We start from the raw sequence: 21,886 nt of genomic DNA, 5'->3' as shown, positions 1-21,886 counted from the left end.
TCTCTCTTCACACACACACCTCTCACACACACTCCTCTCTCACACACAGTTCTGTCTCTCTTTCACACACACTCCTCCCTCACACACAAACATTCCAACCTCTCACATAGTCAGTCCTCTCTCTTGCTGTCTCTCTTTCACACACACACACACCTCTCTCACACATATACTTCTCTTTCTCACACACACAGTCCTTTCTCTTGCTGTCTAGCACACACACATACCCACTCCTCTCTCTCACACACATACCTCACATACACACACTCCTTTCTCACACACTCAGTGCTCTCTCATACACACACATACAAAAACACACTCACACAGAGAGAGATATCTCTTCTTGCTGTAGTGGCCAACGCTGTCACGAGCAGACTGCTGTCAAAGTGGTAAGGACCTGATTGACTGGGCTTCCAGATTCTGCAGCCATCTGCCTGCATGCTACCCAAGAAGGAAGCCTCACTTCAGCTAGCCCAGCGAGACAGTGGACTCCAGCCACCTGCTGTCTCTGCTTCTTCAGTGCTGGGATTTCAAGGGCCAGCCACCCTGCCTGGCTTTTATACGGATGCTCAGGATCCGACCTTGGGTCCTCATGCTTGCACTAAAGTACTTTATTTATCAACTTGATGTCTCTGCAAAGGCCCTGCTCTGTACTGATGATGAACACAGTGAATAACTGTCTCCTGCAACCTCCATACAATTCGCGCTGACCTACCCTACGGCACACTTGTATCTGCCGAGTCCTTCATGCCAGATCGCACCAGAGCTGCCTCTTCCCAGGTCTCCAATAAAGCACAACTCCTGCCTGGCTTTCCTGAGACCTGACCATATGGTTACGGAAAGGAAGCCACCTGTCTTCTGATACCCAGGGCTACCTGCTGCACCTGCTTGTGTTTGCAGAGCATCTTCTCCATAAAGTCAGCCTTTCTCAAGCCGGGTATAGACTTGATTCTCCTCAGAACCTCTCAAATATGTTGTTGAATAATGTCAGCTAGATGGACATGGAGCCAGGAGGCCAGCATCAGGAAGGAGGCACTGAGTTCCTTCCTAGTGCATGCTACTGCATCTGTTGGGGTGCTGCCATGTGTGAGTGTGGGGAGGGGGCTACCATATATGTCAGCCTTCTGCTGCTCTGACAAATACCAAGGTAAACAAAGAGGGGAGTCAGTCCATCAAGCTGGAAGGGTGTGAAGGAGGAAAGTTCCTCGCCTCATGGCAGCCAGGGAGAGAGAGAGAGAGAACACTACCAAAAGAACAGCAATCTCTAGCCCCCCAGTGACTACTCCAGCCCAGCTAGGCCCCACCTCCCCCAGCATGGCAACTTGGTTTCAACAGTAAACCCTCAGGGGGCATTTTAGATTCCAACCATAACTCAGTGCAAGAGGAGCTTTCATTTCACACGGTTCTCTGTTTTCTTCCTGTCCCTCTGGACTTGGTTGACAACCTCCAAGGATACTGAACTGGAGACCATAACTTGTGACTTTCTTTTTTTCCAGATGAGAAGCCCTTTGCTGTGGAAGATACTTACTTGCTGTGCCCAGCGCCAATCTTAAAAGAAGTTGGCATGTAAGTTTTCCTTAGCCACAGAGTCCTGCAGCCAGGGAGGAGGAGGCAGAGGTGTCAGAGGAACACTGATATCTCTCTTTATTATCATTTCGAGATCTTTCTCTGGAGTCTACCAGTGACAATGGTGCCGAAGCTATGGAGAAGCAGGCGCCAGGCGGGTGACTGAGTATCTCTCATCCTCCGTAGTTCACAGTGACTAAGACACACTTCCATTCAGGCTAAAAGGATTTTAATGACTTGCTCAGGGACACGCAGCAGCCAGTGGAAGAGCTTGAGCCCAAGCCTAGGTCTGCTGACTCAACCACATTTCTAGAAAGTTCTCACATGTATGACGTCACCCTGTCGTCATCCGTGTCCTGGAAAGCGACTGTTACCTGTTCCTTCAAGATGAGGTCACTCAGAAAGAACCCTCCCTCAGCCCTCCACAGAGCCTCAGGTGTTCACCTGTAACCCCTGAACTCACGTGCAGGGACATCTCATGGCACGCATTGAAATAAGTGCTGACAAGATGTCAGTGAAGGCAAGTCAACAGCCTGAGCTAGAACAGGGCTTTGTGGGGCCCAGAGAGCCCAGGTTATTACGGAGGACAGAAAAGAGCCTCCCCAGAACCATGGCTAGCATTCTGGAGATGGCTTCCATGGAAAACATTAAAGTTGTTCATCCAAAGTGTCCTTTCACCATTCAGTCCCACTAAGACCTCTGACTGAGTGTCTGCAATCAGCCTGTGACCCTGGGGTGTGTTACCTGCCCCCCCAGCCCACAATTACATAGCGAGACATGAGTTATTATCTTGGTGAGACCTTCCAGTCTGTCCAAAGCTGAATCTCCATGAGTCTAACGCAGAGTCACAAAACTGCCCCATCAAACCACTGAGTCTACACTAGCAAGAGCTGAGCATGCAGTTTAGAGTTTGTCCAGTTTATCCCTATAACTTGGGTGGCTCGTAAGAATGCTTTCTCTACCAAGGTGTGGTGGTGCACTCCTTTAGTCCCAGCTGAGGCAGAGGCAGGTGGATCTAAGAGGCTAGCCTGCTCTCCCAAGCTGAGTTTCAGGGCCACGAGGGACTACACAGAGAAACCTTGTCTCAAAAAAAAAAAAAAAAAAAAAAAAAAAAAAATATATATATATATATATATATATATATAGGAAGGAAGGAACAAACAAAGAAAGAAAGCTTTATCTTATCATGAAGCATAACAAACGGGTTAAACAACAAGGCTTTGCTTGTCCATCACAATGCAAAGTTAATGCCTTGACATATCAGCTAGGCGCATTCCAGCATCTCTTGGATGTCACAGATCTGTGGTCCTGAAAGGGTGTCCTCTCCATCTGCAAGGAAGAGTCTCAGGCCCCACAGAACACGGCCAGGCTCTCTCTGACTCTCGAGCTGTTGTTCATAGCACACTGTGTTAAGCCCATCTGGTTCTTTGGTCATTGCAGGAAAGCCGCACTGCAAGTCAGCATGAATGACGGCCTGTCCTTCATCTCCAGTTCCGTCATCATCACCACCACACACTGTGTAAGTCGGAACCTTCCGCCCCTTTGCCATTATCTTTTCCAACTGCTCTTCCTAAACCTCAGCCTTCTCCACCATCAGCCATGGACTGTCTTGATTCTTTGTCCTTCCTGTCCGCTGAGCCCTGATGCCAGCCGGGTCAGGGTGTGCTTTTCTGTGAAGGGTATCAGTGATGCTGTGCCAGGTCGTCGGGTTCTCCATTTCTGGTGTTGAGGGAGAGCCCTGGTTGTTCTGTCTTGCCCAGATGATTCAACTGACTACAGTGAGGATGGGACCTGGGCTTAGACACTCTGAGAGGGTAGTCAGGAAGGAACGGGCCAACACAGAAAACATGTTTTTAAAGAGTTTGGGGTCTTGTTTGTTTGTTCTGTTTTTTTAGGAAGCAGGAAATCTGTGCCAGGTAAGGAAGACATAGAGAGCCTGTATGTTATAGAGAAGCTATCACTTAAGAATGGGAAAATGGAAAGTCATGTATGTGGTTGTGGGAATATTCTACGGCAGCAGTTCTCACCCTGTGGGTCACTACCTCTCTGGGGGTCAAACAGCCCTTTCACGGGGGTCACCCAAGACCATCGGAAAACCCAGATATTTACATTGGATTCATAACAGTACCAAAATTTCAGTTATGAAGTAGCAACGAAAATATTGTTATGGTAGTGGGTCACCACAACATGGAGAGCTACATTAAAGAGTCTCAATATTAGGAAGGTCGAGAACCACCCATCTGCAGGAAAACGAAACAAAAAACAAAACTAATGAAGCCAGAGAAAGAGGTTAAAGGGACCTTGCATTAGGGCCACAAAGTAGTCTCTGCCGGCTCTTACAACATGGTTCCCTCCTGTTGGACAATTTTCATTTCTGGCTACCCCTAAAGTTGCCTGAGGAGCTGTTTCTTTCCTTTTCTTTTAATGTGATGCCCAATAAATAAAAAAACACATGTTTAAAAGGGAGGGACTGTGTGTGACAACTGCACCTCAGGCTACCCTGACTGAGTGTGAGCACTGGTGTTGGTGCTCCCAGGGCATTCTGAGGAAATGAGGCAGGGAAGGGAGACGTGACTGGGAACGCACAGGCTTGTGAAGTCCCTTCTGACCTTCACCGTCTCAAAGCTCAGCCTACCTGGGCCTCAGTTCACTCAAGTAAAGAACACATCCCCTAAAAAAAGTGTTTCTGGATGTTTTCTTTCTTTAACCAAGTGTGAATTCTCCATTAGATCTTTCTAGCAATGAAGGGAGTCAGTGAATGTATTCACAAAGGGCTCTCCTGGTTAGCCATTGGAAAAGATGTTACTAGAACTCTTTAGTAATTGGTGTCAAGTCCTTAGCATTGTCACAGGTAGATGATCGATAGCAGTTGTGCCCTGAAGTCAAATGAGGCAAAAATAATTTACCTTGCAAATGACTGTCCTTCTTAACATCTCCTTATAAGAAGACTCCATCCTGTGTGGATAATAAGCCAGTGTCACAGGAACAGATGATGGAAAAGGTTCACTTGACCAAAACTACTAATATTGTCACAGAGATGTATCACTATTTAGAAATGGTCCTGGCTCAGACATTGGGTCCACTCTGGATAGCTGAGCATTACACTACCAAATTTGATGGCTCAGACATTGGGTCCACTCTGGATAGCTGAGCATTACACTACCAAATTTGATGCCTGAGCAGGAGCAGCAAAGTGCCTTCAGGTGTCCCCTACTCTAGTCTTTTAGGAGCTGACTCTTTCAGAACCAGTCAACCTACAGGAAATGATTAATATACACCAACTCTAAGAGCTTGCGCCCAGAGTCCTGCAGCCTCACAGTGCTCCAGCAGCGTGGACCTGTATTTCTTATTTTATCTGACCACACCACAGACAAATAGTTACTGCTCTTGAGTCAGCAAGGGCAAGGGAAGTTGGAAAGTGAACAAAATCTTAGGAGTGACCAAGCTTACGAAAATACAAGACTGCAAATTTAAATTTGAGTCTCTGAAGAAGAAAGGGTAGCCTTAACAATGTGCTGCAAAGCTTAAATGATTCCCAGGAAAGGCCCACTGTATCTCACTCCAACCCCCACTTACACCTCAGATTACCTTTATCTGACTACGTCACCAAGTTTCCTGTTTAACGGATTCTTGATTAAAATCACCCTCCGATATATTCTGAGTAGTTTCCTTTTCACTTGAGATTGTTCTGCTGGTCTATAGGAAAATCATTGTTAGCCTAAGATTTGAGATGCAAGACCATTCGTTCACCTGCTCAACAGAGCCATTGATCACAAGATGTTCCTTCCTGGGCACTTAGAATACATCAGTAGACAGAGGGTAGAGGCCACATGGTGACCGGTAAAACATAATATATGCAATAAGGAAAAAAGACTAAATAAGAGGGTTTGGTACTGCTCCGGCGAGTGGGCTCCAGTGCAGACACAAAAGGGGATGTACTGAGAAGGTGGCGTCCGAGCAGAGCCCTGGATGGTGAGGAAGTTAGCTGTGAGAACACAGGAAGACTGAGGAGGATAGAAGATTCCAAAGCAAGACCCCTAACGTTAGGACCCTGAGGCCAGAGACCCCTGCATGCAAGGCAAAGTAAGAAGGCCAGCAGTGGGTCTCTGCAGGGGATCAGATGAAGACAGTGACAGTCAGGGGGGTGACTGGGGACGAAGCATGTGGGACTTGGTGAGCGTTTGGGCTTTGGAGGAGTGGAACTGCAAGATCCTTGAATTTGAAAGCTCGCCCCGTGGAGATAGGCGGTGGGCAGACTGGCACGTGGCAGCAGCAGCGTGGCTGGTGAAGGGCTCTGCATAGGAAGGGAGCGGAGAGGCTTCCACCTCTCCTGAAGCACTGTATGTGAAACCTGAGAAGAAAAGGACCAGATGTCCCCAAGGGCCAGACATTGAAAGGATGGGGTGGCCACTGGCTGGTGGTTGGCTGGAGGAAAGCTGAGGGGACACAGGGACATCGCTGTGCCGGTTACCCGTTAGGTCGCCATGTCTGGGTTGCTCACCCCTCCCGTACTTCGGTTTCCTAACTCAGGAATGAAAGATGGTAAAGCTTGCACAGCTGACGCTATGCGAGTGTTATAAACAGTCTCTGCACTGTGCAGAGGGCCTGGCAGGCAGTCAGCGTTTTGTGATGGAAGCCTAAACAGAACTTTTGACGTTGCTGGGTGTGGTGGTGCACGCCTGTAAGCCCGGCCCTCTGGAGGTTTAGGCAGGAGGATCTTAACTTGAGAGCCAGCCTAAGTTGCACATCCAGTTTGAACTGAGTCTCTCTAGAGAAATGGGTCCCCTATCCTGGGTCCCATGGTAACAGACCGACTCTTTAGAGACAAGACATGTCTGTGGTGTACACGCTTGTCACTCAACCACACTTAAGTGGTTAGAAGGAAACAAACACGATGACAAAAAAAATTAAAAATAAAAATAAAAACTCCCAGTACAAACATAGAGCTCCATTCCCCTCCAGGACCTGAGCAGAAAGAAACTCAAAACACTCAAATTGCCTGGGCAAAGCAGAGCTTCTGTGGAAGGTGGAAGGCGTGGTCATCCAGAAGTGACGGGAAGTCTCAGGCTCGTGTGTGTCCAGAGGATGTGTTTTTCAGATCAAAAATGATCCCTGGGGCCTAAGCAAAGGGTTAGTCATGCCTGTGCCAATCACAGCCTGCCCAGTCCTGCCCTTGCCAATATAGCCTGCCCAGTCCCGTCACCTGGAAGCAAAACTCATTTTAAAATATGAAGCTAAGACTTTTCTCGTTTTATTTGGTGCCCATTTGGACAAGTGTGTCCCAAGATTCCAAGAGCCATGGTGAATAACTTCTGCCCTGGCCCAAAGTAGAAATTCCACTCAGATTTATAGGATGGAGATTTTTTTTTCCATTTATGCACTAAAGGATTCCTATACTCAGAGTAAAGTTTGCAGAGGTGCCTGGCTATAGGTGTCAACATTCAGCCCCCTTCTCCAACAGTTCCAACACACACCAGCCGAGCTGTTAGCCTGGCACTCTTCCCTCCCCAGACTGTAGCCTGAAGATAAGGAAATCACTGATTTGGCACAGGACCAAGCAGGTCGATTTTAGGACCAGGAGGAGCTTTCCTTGAAGTAAACATTTTCCTTTAAATAAACATTTTACAAGTCTATCACGTTTTTACCAAAAGAAAGCAGAATTCAGGAAAGTGTTCAACCAGCATTTCGTTAGCAGCTACTGTGTATCCAGTATCCCACCAACAATCTGCAGTGGCTGTTGGCAGAAGGAGCCCACCAGGCGTGTGAATGAATAATGGGGAACAGGGGGGCTGGAAGATAGCTCAGCCAGTCAGTGTCTGGGTTTGATCCCCAGGGCTCACCTGGGCTGGTGTGGGAACCCCAGCCCTAGGGAGGCTGGAGCAGCAGGCCTTTCAGGCTCACTCACCGGCCAGCCTGGCCTTCTTAGAGAGTTACAGGTCAACTAGAGGCACTTTCAAAAAGACCAAGGTGGACCTGAGAAACGACACCAGAGGGTGTCTCTGGGCTCTGTACATACCCACATGGAGAGAGCGGGGCTACATGAGTCCAGTGTAAATGCCGTAGGATTTCTGTGTGGAGGGGCCAAAAGGAGGCATGAATGTCAGTGGGGGAGGTAACGCCACAGTGGTGATTTTAAGAACGATGATTGCAGGAGAATGAATGGGCAGAGACTCTGCCTGGGGAAGACAGCCTTTGCAAGTGCTCAGGACCCTGTGGCTTGCGGGTTTCTTCCCCCTTCACTTCTGTTCCCATGCCTGCTGCCTTTTAATTGGGGCCATTTCTGAACTTTGTAGGATCTTGTCATCCAGTAAGTGACAAGGCCAGACTCTCACTGCTGATTAAATGTGAGCTCACTAAGAGGGTTTGTTTTTGCATCTCTTGCCAGTGCTGTAAAAATCACAGTCTTCAAAGAAAGGAAGGAAACAAAGTTATATCTGAGGCTTCAAGGCTAATTAACCACTAGATAAATGAGAATATGCTTCCATGTTCTTCCTCACCTATGTGGGAGAGATCCTAGCTAAAAACAATAACTAATAACTAAAGAAAACCCATGTGGTATTTCTAGTCAGATAATTTTTTTTGAATGAAGATAAAAATTCAATGATCTCCAGCTTGAGGCATCAAAGCAAGAAACCCTGCATGTTGCAGGTATGGCAAGATGTACTGTGATTATCGTGATTATCGTGATTATCGAGTCCTAAGCCCCAGCTCCAAGGTCAGGCATGGTGATGCCTACCTGTCATTCCAGCCCCGGTGAGACTGAGGCAGGAGGACCAGGAGTTCAACACCATTTTCAGCCACATAATGAGTTCAAGGCCATTCTCCACTATATGAGAACGCATTTAAAACAAAACAAACAAACAAAAACAGCCCCACCACTGTGGAGGCTGATTTAGGCAGGTAATTTGCATGGCTGCAATCAGGATAATGGTAACTTGTTTAAGGAGCTGGAGGCCACAGTCCTCTATCATCAAAGAACGATGGCCTTGTTAGTTTATTGTAACATCTCTCTGCCCCTTACAGAATCTGCTGAACAAGCCCTGTGGCGGCTTTTTCTCCCCCTGATACATTCCCTCTTAGGGTATGATAAGCCTGGCTGTTAAGGTTGCTTACAAAATAACTGAGGACAGGAAACCAATAAATCCGATTTACTGATAAGTCAAACAAGGCCGGCTTCCTTCTCTCGTTGCTACTTTGTTGTAAATTTTTCCATTGCTACTTTGTTATAAAAACAAATGTTTCTTTGGTGCAGGAATAAAGTAAGCAATAGCCTTAGGGCAGTAGCCAAGCTGCTGGAGAGGTGCTTCTGCTACGTCTGAAGTCCCTGCCGTGCCTGTGGCATGTGCTTACCCTAGGCCACACAGCACCTGTAGGGTATCATTCCCTTCGTGTGAATATACCTCGGTTTCTAGATTGTTCTCCAAGAATTCTTACTACTAATTTTTCTTTCTTTTTCTTTTTAAAGTTCTTTTTTACAGTCACATTAATGCAGGGAGGAGGGGCACTTGTAGGCTAGAGGCTGATGACTTTTGAGGGATGTTCTCTCCTTCCACTGTGTTGGTGCCAAGATCAGGTTCAGGAGGCCAGGCTTGGCGGCAATTCCTTAACCTGCAGAGGCATCTTGCTGGCACTCCCCAAAAATTCTAATCATTTTATCCTGGATCTAGACTGTTCTTCACAACTGATGGAAATTTTCTATAAATATATGTTTGAGTAAGTGTGTTGTACGTGTATGAATGTGAGTGTGTGTGAGAATTTGTGTGTCAGCATGTGTGTGACTGGGTATGTGACTGTGTGAGAGAGAGAGAGACAGGAGAGAGAGAGAATAACAAAGACTGAGAAAAAGATCTTCAGTGCCTCCTCCCCTATAAAGAACTCTCTGGCACGAAGCGTCCATAGTACAGCAGTTGGAAACTGTTCTAAGAATCAGAATTAGCCCAGGAATCTACATTTTTTAACAAACCAGCCCCATGAATCTCAGCCAGAAAAAACTCTTACCTTCATATCACCTAACTCTTAGTTTGTCATCCAGACTCTTTAAAAACACTAACTAAAATCCATTCAAGAAATAGTTCTTTCTCTTGACTCACTAGCACATTCATGTAAGAGTCTTGCTGCCTTCCAGTCAAAGCCTCTTCTGCTCATTCCTTTTGAACCCTCTTTCTGATATAAACATAGAACTTTGCCTGAGGGAGACAATCTGCCATGCTGAGGCTGATCAGAAAGGGGTGTGCCAGACAGAGGTCACAGTGGCTACACATAGCAGCTGCAGAAAAGGCAGGGACCACCACCCAGCACTGCCTAAAGGGTTCTGTCCAGATCAACCACCCAGACCCACTCCCTATGCCAGTTCAGATCTCTTACCAATAGCTTTAAAGGAACTTGGAGACACACAAAACACAGCTTGGTTTTATGGTCAGACAGCTCTCTAGGTAAACAGATGCCTGGCATGGCCACCATTGCCAAAACTTCTTCAGTTTCACCAGCAGGGTAGGGAGCGAGTCCAGTATCCTGGGCTGAGAGGGAAGCTCGCCTTCCAACGTAATAAAAAAAAAAAAATGCTTGTGCGCCCTTCAGAGTGCAAATCAGGGAGACATTTTTCCCTTCTGTTTTCCAAGGGCCAGTAAGCAGTCCATCCGTCAAAACGTTTATCAAAATCTGCCTTTGTGATGGACGGTCCATCCTGTGGCTAGCGGCACAGGGGCTCCGGGCTCTGCGGCTAGTGGTCCAGGGAAGAGGCCACCATGGCACATGAAACCAGAGATATCACATTAGGACCAGTGTGTGTAAAACCAGTTCTGTGGAGAGGGGGTCAGAGACTCTGGGAACAGGAGCCGGCCCTTGCCCTCCAGAAACTGTGAGACAAAAGCTCTGGTGAACAAGACACTCCAAAGGTAAATACAGTTTGGAGCGCAGTAGGACACGGGGCCTGCGAAATTTCTCCATTAGTCATGAAGGCCAGAAACTTCCACTTCCGTGCATCTTCAGATGAATAAGCACAAACACAGCCCATCTGGGGATCACTTTCCAGCCACTCGGGGCCTTCCTGCAAAGCCACAGCAGACATCTCCTCCCAGAAACCCTGGGAAAACATGTCAGTAGACAGCTCATCTGTGACTGCCTCCCTAAGCCCAGACGAGGCTCCTCACACTCCTGAAGGAGGGAGGCCCTTCTAAGTGCCAAAGAAGGCAAAACCGGCTACAAGCTCCGATCTCCCTATAGTTTCTACACCTCACAACCTCTCACCTCCTGCCCAGTGCCCAGCTCTCTCCCATGCCCACGCTTCTCCTTGAACTTCATGTCATCTGGAAGAGCAGGGGAAGCCTGCACTGGGTGGGTGGAAAGAGGCCTGGAGAGGGACTTTGTGACAGAGTTTGGGCAAGGGGAAGCCATAAAAGCAAGCATAAGGCGTCGTGGCTGAAGCTTACCCTTCCTCTGCATGCTGCCCACGAGTGGACTGCAGCCAGGCGGCCTGCATGTGAAGGCCGCAGCTCTGTGCACCTTGGTCATTCAAGGACAGAGTAAGCCTTCATTCTCTTTTCCATTATTTAGCTGAAATAGCTCAGTGCCAAGAGCGACCAGCCCACAGCCCTGAGGCAAATGGACAGATCCTGGAGCTTTATCCTCAGCCTTGACAAAAGGATGGCCAGTTACATGGTTTTGATTGCCATAATTATAGATGGTGTGTCCTCTAAAGTGTGTGGGCTGAGAAAACAGGGGGAAGGCTTGTTGGAGAGGACAATAAAATTAAGTCAGGCCCTGGATCAGATGAATCTGCTGCCATCCGGTGCTGGCTTTGAGACGTTAGACCTAGATAATATGGGTTCTTGAGCTTGGGCGGTGAGCTCTGTGCATCTGGCCTGGTGATGTGGTTTCTGAAGACACTGTGTCTTTTGGACACAGTAACAAAGTGTGGTTCCTAAAACTAAGGAGGGGATGGGCCCTTGTAACCTCACAAAGGCAAACTCTGCATTTGAGTGAGGTGTTCAGTGTGGAGTGTTCTTTAGAGCGAGCCCAGAGACGCCGGATGTGAGAGAAACATTACAGAGTCAGTTGTGTTGTGTAGAATATGGATCTCAGTCTGGAGACTCGTCAGGCACAGGGCGACAGGTCATTCTAAAGCAGGTGTAGAGACACAAAGACCAGAACAGGATAAGAGGCAGCTGCTGGCTGGCTTATTAAAAGCCTCCGTCATTGCCTGTCTTGGGTGGGAGTGAGTTCTAATTGCCAGTCTCAGGTGGGCGTGAGCTCTCCATCGCAGTTCTGGTCAAGCACAGGTAGCTGGCAGCCTGGCAGAGTTCTGTGAAGGCCGTTTGACATCTGTGACGGGGCTGGCAAAGCCTAGAGACTCCTTCCACAGCTGAGGGCCTGTGATTGTGGACCTCAGCGCACGTGAGCTAAGAAGGGTAAATTCGGCCCTGGGGAGTGCAATGGATGAGCTTGGCTTTTCCGTTTAGGAAATAAACTTGAGAAACCTGTGTTGTTGATGTTGGAGGCCGTTCCCCTGTGAGATGCGGGTCAGCCAACCTAGTAAAAGAGAGGTCATATTTAAGCCAGAGTGTTCTCAGGACACCTCGGTTTCCAGGTATGGCAGGTATAGGCAAGGCAGGGCTTCTGTTTACTCAGCGGCCGCCTCCCCACCCCCACCAGAGCCACACAAAATGGAAAGCTTGGTTTTGTTAAGCAATGTCATGTTTTTTCAAGTTACTTTAACAGTATACCTGTGGTTGGGTACACTGTCAGCAGAGAGGGCAGAGAACCACAGGAACACGAGAGTGCAGAGCTGGGGTCGCAAATACTGCTTACAAACTGAAATAGAAGGAGTGTGCCAGCACCTCTATTTTGATAACCCTCAGATGCATAAAAATATATTTCAAGATGTTTTGGAGGACTCATGCTGGTTTATTTTTCTTGGATATTTGAGTGATTGACTCGTCAGTATTTTATCTCTAAGTATTTTAAAGAATGTTTGCCCTGAGTTTGAAATTTCCTTGTTTTGAGAGTTGATGAAAGACAGAGAGAAAAAAAAGCGGTTTTCTGGAACTATGCTTTGGAAAGAGCTAAGATGCCCACATAGCAAATGGTAGAAATACAAGTTGAATCCAATATCCATAAACAGAGTGGATGGGGTGGACAAACTCAGCCGCTAGGAAACGCAGAATGATGGCGTGCACGGTCAAACCACCCAGCTATCTGCTGTTAACAGACACACAGATAAAACACAAAGATAAACAAAGGCTGAAGTGGAAATGTGAGAAGAGTCGTATTAAGAAAAAAGAAAAAAAAAACTAGTGTAGCTGTTTAATGAAGGGTAGATTAAACTTTATAGTGGAAAGGAAGAAGGAGGAGGCCATGCTGACACGTCTGTCATGAGGACCACGGTGTAGGGAGGAGCGGCTAACCCTGACGTCACCGTGATTCTGATCTACACGTAATGACGCACTCACAGTTCCTAAAAAGCAAACCTGAGGGAATGTCAAAGCGAAGTTTATAAACCCACTATCTTCTGTTCAGAAGAGATTTATATGCATCTCTCCCAGCAATTAGTCGGTCAACCATCAAAATAATTGATAAAACAGAAGTGATTTGAATAATTCAGTAAAATAGATAAACAGCTGCTGACAGATTATGGGCGGAGAACAAAGTCCTTCGGCCTGCATGAGAGGTTCAATATTAGAACTGCATTGGTTTAGTGAGAAACACACACACGGTTTTCCTCATATTTTAACATCTCTGAAATTAAGACATGATTTCGTTGATAAAGCATCATAGCCAGGGGTGCACACCCGTAATCCCGGCACGCAAGGAGGCAGAGCAGGCGGATCTCTGTGAGTTCGAGGCCAGCCTCGTCCACAGGGTGAGCCCAGGATAGCCAGGGATACACAGAGAAACCCTGTTTTGAAAAAAAAAAAAAGCAACATAATTTAATGGACAAGTGTTTTCTTAGTAGCCCATAAAATATGAGACATCCTAGAGTGGGTGAGTGAGGGCTGGTAGCAGATTCTGTATTCATCTGTATTGTAAAAGCAAAAGTTAAAAAAAACAAAATGTGCTTTAAAAAAATTCCTCTCAGTCACTTCCTGTCCACCACCCACCTAAGGATTGACTTCATACAGAACACATTCATATTCTGGAATGAAAAAAAAATTAAATATCAATGTCTAATGAAGTTACCAACCAACTTTTTACATTTTGCATGTTTCAAAATTCAAAGTACACATCGAGGGCAATTCGTGAGCCAATGTGAGTTTAAGAAACACTTGATCATTTCCAGAGACAACCACATGCCAAAATGTAGAGTGCAGCCAAGGTGGCTCTCAGAGGGAAATTCCTAGTCTCAAGTGTCTGCAGAAGACAGTCATCTCAGCATAGAGCTGGAGAGAGCAAACAATAAAAACCTAAAATAATATTTGTTGAGGGTCAGGGCTGGGAAGCTGGCCCAACCCAGAGAGTGCGGAGGACAGAGTTCAGCTCCCTTCACCCCGTCAGGCAGCTCGCAGCTACCTGTAACTCCAGCTCCTGGACATCTGGTGCTCTCTTCTGTCCTGCTTGGGCACCCGGAATCACGAGCACATGCAAACACATGTATGTACACATAAATAAATAACAAAATACGCCTTTAAAAACAAGACAAAAATCCTGAGGCAGGAAGGTGTAGAGAACAGGATGACTAGTAGTTGGGCGTCAGGAGACACAAAAAAAAGGGGGAAACAGACAGTCCTCGGAGCTGTGCTCTTGCTGGAGAGGCCAGAGGGGAGATTAGCAAACCTGGGGGCTGCGGTGAGGACTCCGGACAGAGGAGCAAAGCACACTGGGAACATCCTCCCCTCCCCAGTTTCCTCCTTTCCCACAGGGAATGTTACGAAGTATTGCAGTTACATTTTGCTCTCCCGTTTCCATCCCCAGCTAAAATTTGCCCAATTGCTCCGGCCCCCTGGAGTGGTGAGGCTGTGTAGCCCTGAGGCAGTTCTGACCACCGAGTTTCCTTAGGATCCGCTTGCCTCAGAGTCGGTCAGACGCGGGGGGGGGGGGCCTCCTGGGAGCCCCAGAGCTATGTTGGCTTTACTTCCCCTGGTCGTCTGCTTTCTGGTCACAGCTTTTAGGTGTCCTAGTATCAGATAACCAAGCTGTGTCAACCCAGCCTCTGAATAGCACGTGAGGGGAAGTACGCGGGTCTTAGTGAGGGAAAGGGCACAGGCCTTAATGAATGACCACTGTGTCCATCCACAGCTGCTCCTGGGTGGCCCAGGCTAAGCCAGAGGGTTAAGTCTGAGCTGTGCATTCTGGATTAGTGACCAGCTAAGAAAGACAGTTGATTACGTGGAATGTGCAGTTTACAGAGGCTCCAGGAGCTGAGTCAGTGGAAGAAACATCAAAAGAAGGGAAGGGAGAAGGGGAAAGGGAGAGAGTAACAGTGGGAGGTAAGACAGCAGAGGAGAAAGCCCGAGAGCACCTTCCTCCTGGGTCTCCTAAGCTGACACAAAATCAGCAGGCCAGGCCCTGACAGAATGGGACCGTCCTGGCCTCTCGGGTGAGTTTCTCCTAAGAATCTTAGGAGAGGCTGGCAAAGTGGCTCAGCAGGTGAAGGTGCTTGTCACCACGCCTGACAGTGGAGTCCTTTCCAGAGCCATCACTGTGGAAGGAGAGAACCATCTCCTCCAGGTCGCCCTCAGCCTACACACACACCACACACATACATAACATACACATACACATACACAGACCACACTTATATACACCATACATACACATACCATACATACCACACATACTACACACACACCACACACATACACATACTACATACCACACACACACACACACACACACACCACCACATACACACCACACACACCACATACACACTCACAAATCATATCATTCTAGTCCCCCAAAGCAAGCAAACTCCCCCCTCTCTTGCCCATAGGCTAGCGAGCAGCGTTCACAGGTAAATAAACACCTTCCCGACCAAGGAACACTTGTGTCACCATAGTCACTGGAGCACTAAGGAAACTCGGAAGGTTATTTCTCCCCAGCCCAGAGCCACAGGAGCGGGACACCAACCCACATTCCTTCACCCTCAAGCTGCTAAAGCAGATGTCCATTTACTCAGCGCCCAGGGCACGGAGCTTAATGTTTTCAACATGAAAAAGCACTAGATGACAACCAAAATATTCGAAGGATTCTTTTAAACACAGCCCGACGTCAGAAAAGCAGCTCCTCTCTCAAGCTCAGGAAGCACAAGAGCGCCCTCATTTTACCTCCATCGTCCAAATTCATGGACTTAGAAAAGGAACCCACAACACGTTCTTAAGATCATCACTGAAAGTCCAAACCCAACCTGGCGATATGTCAAATGTGTCTTCAAATAGAAGACCTGGTGGCTCTTAAACCTTTAGAGTGAGTCAGATTTCTCACAGACACTGTGTGTGGGGAGAAAGCTGCCTTCCAGGCTCCCCCATCCTACCCTCACCTTTGATCTTCCTCCTGGAATGCCCTCCCCTCTTTCCACCCACCCAGTTTCACTGTGCCACCAAGGCCAGCCACGGATTGTGTCCTGGCCTTGGCGAAGTGTCTTACTCTCACTGTGCTGTGAGCTCAGGCCCTGTGTGCTCTCTCATCTTCTAGAACTGAGCTGCCTGTAAGCTGTGTTTCTTCCTGAGTCAGACCTGGTCCTCTGCCCTGCCTCCCTAGTGGGGGTAGGATTCATTTCAGGACTGCAGCCTGACTTGACTCATCTTTAAGGGTCTCACAGTGCTAACACGCAGTAGAAACTCAATAGGAAATGGCCTCAGCTTTCTGGTACCCTATCGTGCAAAATTGAAACAATGAAGACATTGTTTTAATGAGTGGTTATCAAAGTCTTAATGAGTCACCACCTCAAACCACCACTCCACATTCAAGAGCTAAAGCAACGGCCCACCGTATAGAGAAAGTGATGTTTGTTTGCCAGTAGTAAGCAATGGCGCCATGACCGACATCTGAGGGACGGTCACTGACACCAGTTGAACATGCCATTAAATGAATGGCTGAATCAAAGGCACTTGGATGACCACAGTGAGTGGAGCAAAATGTGAAAACGAGAAATTGGCCTTAGTGTTCTGGTGTCATCTTTGAAGTGACGAAGCTAGCTTCCCATCACCACCCATCTCATAAGAACTAAGTCTAAGGCTGTCAAAGAACATTGACATTACTGTTTTTGATCACCGTCACCACACTAAGTGGCATGAGGTCTCGTTATGGGGAACCCTGAAGTCAGAGTGTCTGTCCACGAGGAAGAGGTCAGGCCTCAGGAGTATAGGAATGTAGTGGCTGCCTTCGAGTTAGTCACGTGCAAATGATGGCTCCCTAAGCCCTTCTGCCGTCAGAAAGTATCAAAAAGGAAATCCACAACAGCTCGCCATGATGGCCCACATGTAATCCCAATGTCCAGGAAGTTGAGGCAGGAGGATAAGGGCATTCAGGGCCAGCCTCAGCTACAGGACAAGTTTGAGGCCCAGGGCCAGCCTGTACTACATGAGCCCTTGTCTTAAAAAAAAAAAAAAAAAAAAAAAAGATTCACAACAAACCAGAATTGACACATCTGCATGACTTCTGGGTCCTTAGAAAGCCATGGACTTCTAAAATACTGTCACTAAATACTGTCCCTGTACCAACGGTTTCCTATGCTTCTCTTAGAAACTGCTAGAATTTAAAGACATGGTATTTGAGTATCCTCAGTAAGGACAACCGAGATGTCATCGTCATTTCATTTTAAAAACTCCCTGAGTTAGGTTGGTGGAGGGGGCCGGCTTTCAGCCTGAGAACACCTGGGGGAAAGTGTGTGAGGAGAGACAGTGGGTTTCAGAGACTGCAGTAGCCACCTCCTAGAGGGAGTCCCGGCTTCCAAAGCAACCAGCTTGCAGGGCATCGGACTGACTTGCCCAGATGTGGGAGCCACATGCTCCCCACGCGAGCAGCCTGCAGCTCCCAGACCCGTTTGTGAAGGAATGCCACAGGCTGGGATAACTCACACCCAGGCATTTCCTGTGCCGCCCAGCTTCCAGGCTGCGGGATGTAATGTTTTCAGGGCTACCAATCTCATCGTCTCCATGGCCTGTCGGTGGCAAGAACGAGTCTTCATGTTCAGTTGTCACCCTCATTGGTGTTCGGCCAGCCTTGGTGAGGGCTCTTAGGTTTACCAACAGAAAATCCCTAGGGTTGTGTTTTCGTGGGCTAGTGCTTGTTCACATGAATTATATTCATCCTCCTGAGCCACGCCCGGGCACGGCACTGGAAACCCACTAGGGTACAGAATTGAGGGGAGAACAGGAAAGCAAGTCATGGGACTGAAGGACAGCCATGGTGGCACATGAAACTGGGAAAGAGGGGAGGGCATTCCAGGACGAAGATCAAAGGTGAGGGTAGGATGGGGGAGCCTGGAAGACAGGTTGCTCCCCACACACAGTGTCTGTGGGAAATCAGACTCACTCTCAAAGATTAAGGGCCACCAGGTCTTCTATTTGAAGACACATTTGACATATCGCCAGGTTGGGTTTGGACTTTCAGTGATGATCTTAAGAACTTCACGTTTTGTGGATTCCTTTTCTTAAGTCCATGAATTTGGGCGATGGAGGTAAAATGATAGCGCTCTTGTGCTTCCTGAGCTTGAGAGAGGAGCTGCTTTTCTGATGTCGGGCTGTGTTTAAAAGAATCCTTCGAATATTTTGGTTGTCATCTACTCAAGTGCTTTTTCATGTTGAAAACATTAAGCTCAGTGCCCTGGGCGCTGAGTAAATGGACATCTGCTTTAGCAGCTTGGAGGTGAAGGAATGTGGGTTGGTGTCCCGCTGGACTTATCTCGAGTAACCAAGCAGGCCTGGGAAGCAGTGTTTTACGTTTGCAGAGAAAGGAATGTAGAAGGGGCTGGAGGGCAGGCCAAATGCCCCATTTTCATTCCAGGGGAGTGGTATGATGTCATCACGTTCTGAGTTGCAATGTAGCGAGGCTGGAGTAGCTGCTTCCAGCAAGGGTTGTGACAGGGCTGCAGGTGGCTTCAGGAGATGCTGAGGGGCACCAGCCTGCTAAATTCTCATTTCTTCCCACGTGGCCAATAGTTAAGGGACCATTCTGAGCCATTCCTTTGGACAAGCGGTTCCATTTGAAACACTGTGCTATGCCTAAAAGGTAGACATGAGACTAAATCGGGCCTATGCCCTGAGATCATAAAACCAGTGAACGAGGGAAGACAGTGGTAAGAGAATTCCTGTGAGACAATATTTCTCAGCCTGTGGCTGAGACCCCTTTGGGGGTCCCATATCAGATATTTACATTATGATTCACAACAATAGCAAAATTGGAGTTATGAAGTAGCAACAAAATGATTTCATGGTGGGGGGGGGATCACCACAACATGAAGAACTGTATTAAAGGGTCGCAGCTTTAGGAAGGTTTAGAACCTCTGCTGCAAGATACAATTAATACTAAGACAGAATTAAGGTGAGCACAAACACACAGAGTTCAGCAGTGACTACGCCCATCTTCCATGCCATGCACATAGTAGGTGCTCCATAAGTGTTGAGTGTGAAATACACAAGTCTTAGGTAGCCCCGAAAATCATTGCCCAAGCAATGAAGGTTAAAGGGGGTATTTCAGGAAGAAACTGGAGAAAAGCGAAGTGGATACAGCACTGCTTGCTTTGACAAAGCTCAGTCCCACTTGGTTCTGTGTCCACTTCGCTTATGTTTCATACTCTTACAAAACACCTACTATGTAGTTTCCAAAGTCACAAACCATGTATCTGGGTGGGGAAGACAGGGTAGAAGTAACCAGAGCCGTGTGTCTAGAATGTTCTAAGGATTTGATGGATGCCCTGAACTTTTAAGTTAGAAACTTGTGAGCTTGTATGTACATGTAACAGCCCTTTTCTGAAGAAAGGGGTGTGTCCTAATCACTGCATTCTCGAGCATTAGGAATAGGTGTAGGCACTGACAAGTGGCTGATGAGGAACAGGTTAGGTGTTCCCTGCTGAGTAGAGAGCAGAGCACTGAAAACCTGGGGTGGATCCTACACCATTAAGAAAGGGCATTGTCTAAACCTCACCTGGCAGTGGGAGGGAGAAAAAGATAGACAAGGAAAATTCAGTTCACTTCAGGTTTCCAGCCAGGGGTGATGGAGGAAGAGAACAAGCAGGTCTGAGGGGGAAATGCAAGGTCACCCTGGACCACCGTGCTTGAACTGTGAGCGGGAAGCGAAACGGGGGGGGGGGCAATCTAGGTTCGAGACAAAGACCTGCATCCTCCTGTGTCTCAGTGAGAGTTGGAACCAGGAAAGAAAGTGAGTCACTTCTGGAGAGGGCTAGAAAGAAAGCAAAAGACCAAGGATGGGCCTGAGAGCCATACAATGCTACAGCCAGACTTCATACTAACCTAATACCACTTGGGAATTCCTAATACCACTAAGAGAATTCCTGTGAGACAATATTTCTCAGCCTGTCTTCCATGCCATCTTCCATGCCATGCACATAGTAGGTGCTCCATAAGTGTTGAGTGTGAAATACACAAGTCTTAGGTAGCCCCGAAAATCATTGCCCAAGCAATGAAGGTTAAAGGGGGTATTTCAGGAAGAAACTGGAGAAAAGCGAAGACTTGGGGATGGTTAAGCTGATGGTTAGGGAGAGCAAAGATTTCTTAATGGCAGGGAGAGTGGAGAGGGGTGGTTCCACGGGGCATGCTGACATTTCCAAAGCCACATGCCAGCAGAAGCCTGGGAAGGAATGATCAAAGATGGGCGAAGGGGCAGGCCAACAGACACAGGTGCAGGGCGACGGAATTTCAGTGAAGTGAGGGGACAAGCAGGGCAGACGAGCCAGAAATAACACGAGAAGACTCAAGCCCCAGCAGAAAGGATTTGGGTCTCCAGCCTTGCCCATCAGACCTTCTCAGCAGCAATAAAACGACTAAAATTTCATCTTTCAAAATAAAACCTGCCCATGCTCCCCTGGTTCTGCCTGGGCAGGAATCAGGGCTCTGAGCGGCCAGCTAGAAAGGCTCTACATTCCTGTTCAGAGCCCTGGAATGTGACTCTTCCAGGGCACAGCCCAGGTGAGAGGGAGCAGGAGCAGGGTGCAGCCCTCTGCAACCCCTCTACCCAGAGGCCCTCTGCTGGCTCTGCTGGTGACACAGTGATGTGGGTCATGCTCCTCCAGCCAGCCCAGCCCCAGTCAGAACCAGCAGAGTGCTGGGATGCCACTGCTGCATGGCCAGAGCTGCCCTCAGCTGGAGGGTCTCTCCCTTCAGTGAATGTTTCAGAAACAATTGACTTAGCAATAGAGAAGGGGGAGATGATGGGGGAAGAGAAGAGAGGGGCATGTCCTCAGCCTGTCCCTGGGTGCCCTGTGGAGAACCTGGAGCTCAGCTCAGTATCTCTTAACCTGTCAAACACTTTGGGGTCACCAGCAGAGATGGATAAGAATCTTACCTGTTTCAAATGTTGACTGTCTGCCAGACAGCACAGCCCTCTGAAAACATGAGCAGCTGCCATAATTCTGAGCGCTGGCTCTGCCCAACTCAGCAGAGAACTGACCAAGCACGGAACACCTGCAAACCATCACCCCCACACACAGGCTCTTGTTGCCCTGTCTCCTAAAGCACACGCTTCTTAGAACACTACAGCTGCAATCACCAGGACTGATGGTTAAAGACCCTGGGGACCACACAGTAGGGGCAGTCAAGTGTGTCTTCCTCCTGCCTAAACTGTGAGTGAAGCCACATAGGAGAATCTCAGTATTATCCATAGGACTATGGGGAAAGCCTGGCTGAGTGTGGCCAAACATGGCTGGACCTGTGTTGAGCCCACGCTGGGCACGGGCCTGGCCAGAAAAGACGGTAATCAAGGGGGCAGTTACCCACAGCTGTGTAGAATTTGGGGCGTCTTGCTTTCCAAAGCCCTAGGAAGCTTTTTTTTTCCCTCTTATTCTAGAAAGTCACTCTTCAAATCATGGAGGCAAGGGGCCCCACAAACCCTGCTGGAGAAGGGCGGTCAGGGCAATCCACCCTGAGGCCACACACACCCAAGAGACAGGCAGAGCAGATCCAAGCCTGCCCCATGCCCTGACCCTATCTGCTGTGCCAGTAGAGGGGAAGCCCAGACCTGGAGTGGTGTGCATGCGCACACACTACCCAACACGGGAGGAAACCTCAAGAGTAGGGAAGGAACGGCCCCGCCTTAACTGGCACAGTTTTCCAGGCCCTGCAGGAAGACGCTTGCTTGGCTGCACCCCAAACCAAGGGCATCGGGCAGCGTCACAGCGCAAGGCCCAGCTTGAAGACTTGGGTTTCACATT

The 21,886-nt window shown here is 48.1% G+C and overlaps 1 protein-coding gene across 2 annotated transcripts in view; it reads left to right on the top strand.

Moving 5' to 3' along the window:
- Positions 1–21,886, top strand: part of Antxr1 (ANTXR cell adhesion molecule 1) — a 176,026-nt gene that overhangs the window by 78,494 nt on the left and 75,646 nt on the right. For both annotated transcript variants that reach the window (XM_060383696.1, XM_060383695.1), the window contains exons 11-12: positions 1,494–1,563; positions 3,004–3,082. In XM_060383696.1, the coding sequence (XP_060239679.1) occupies positions 1,494–1,563; positions 3,004–3,082 (149 nt within the window). The remainder of the gene's footprint in view (positions 1–1,493; positions 1,564–3,003; positions 3,083–21,886) is intronic.

Source organism: Meriones unguiculatus, chromosome 5 (assembly GCF_030254825.1).
Source record: "Meriones unguiculatus strain TT.TT164.6M chromosome 5, Bangor_MerUng_6.1, whole genome shotgun sequence".
In the NCBI taxonomy this organism is placed as follows: Eukaryota; Metazoa; Chordata; class Mammalia; order Rodentia; family Muridae; genus Meriones; species Meriones unguiculatus.
This window is presented reverse-complemented; position numbering and strand designations above follow the sequence as displayed.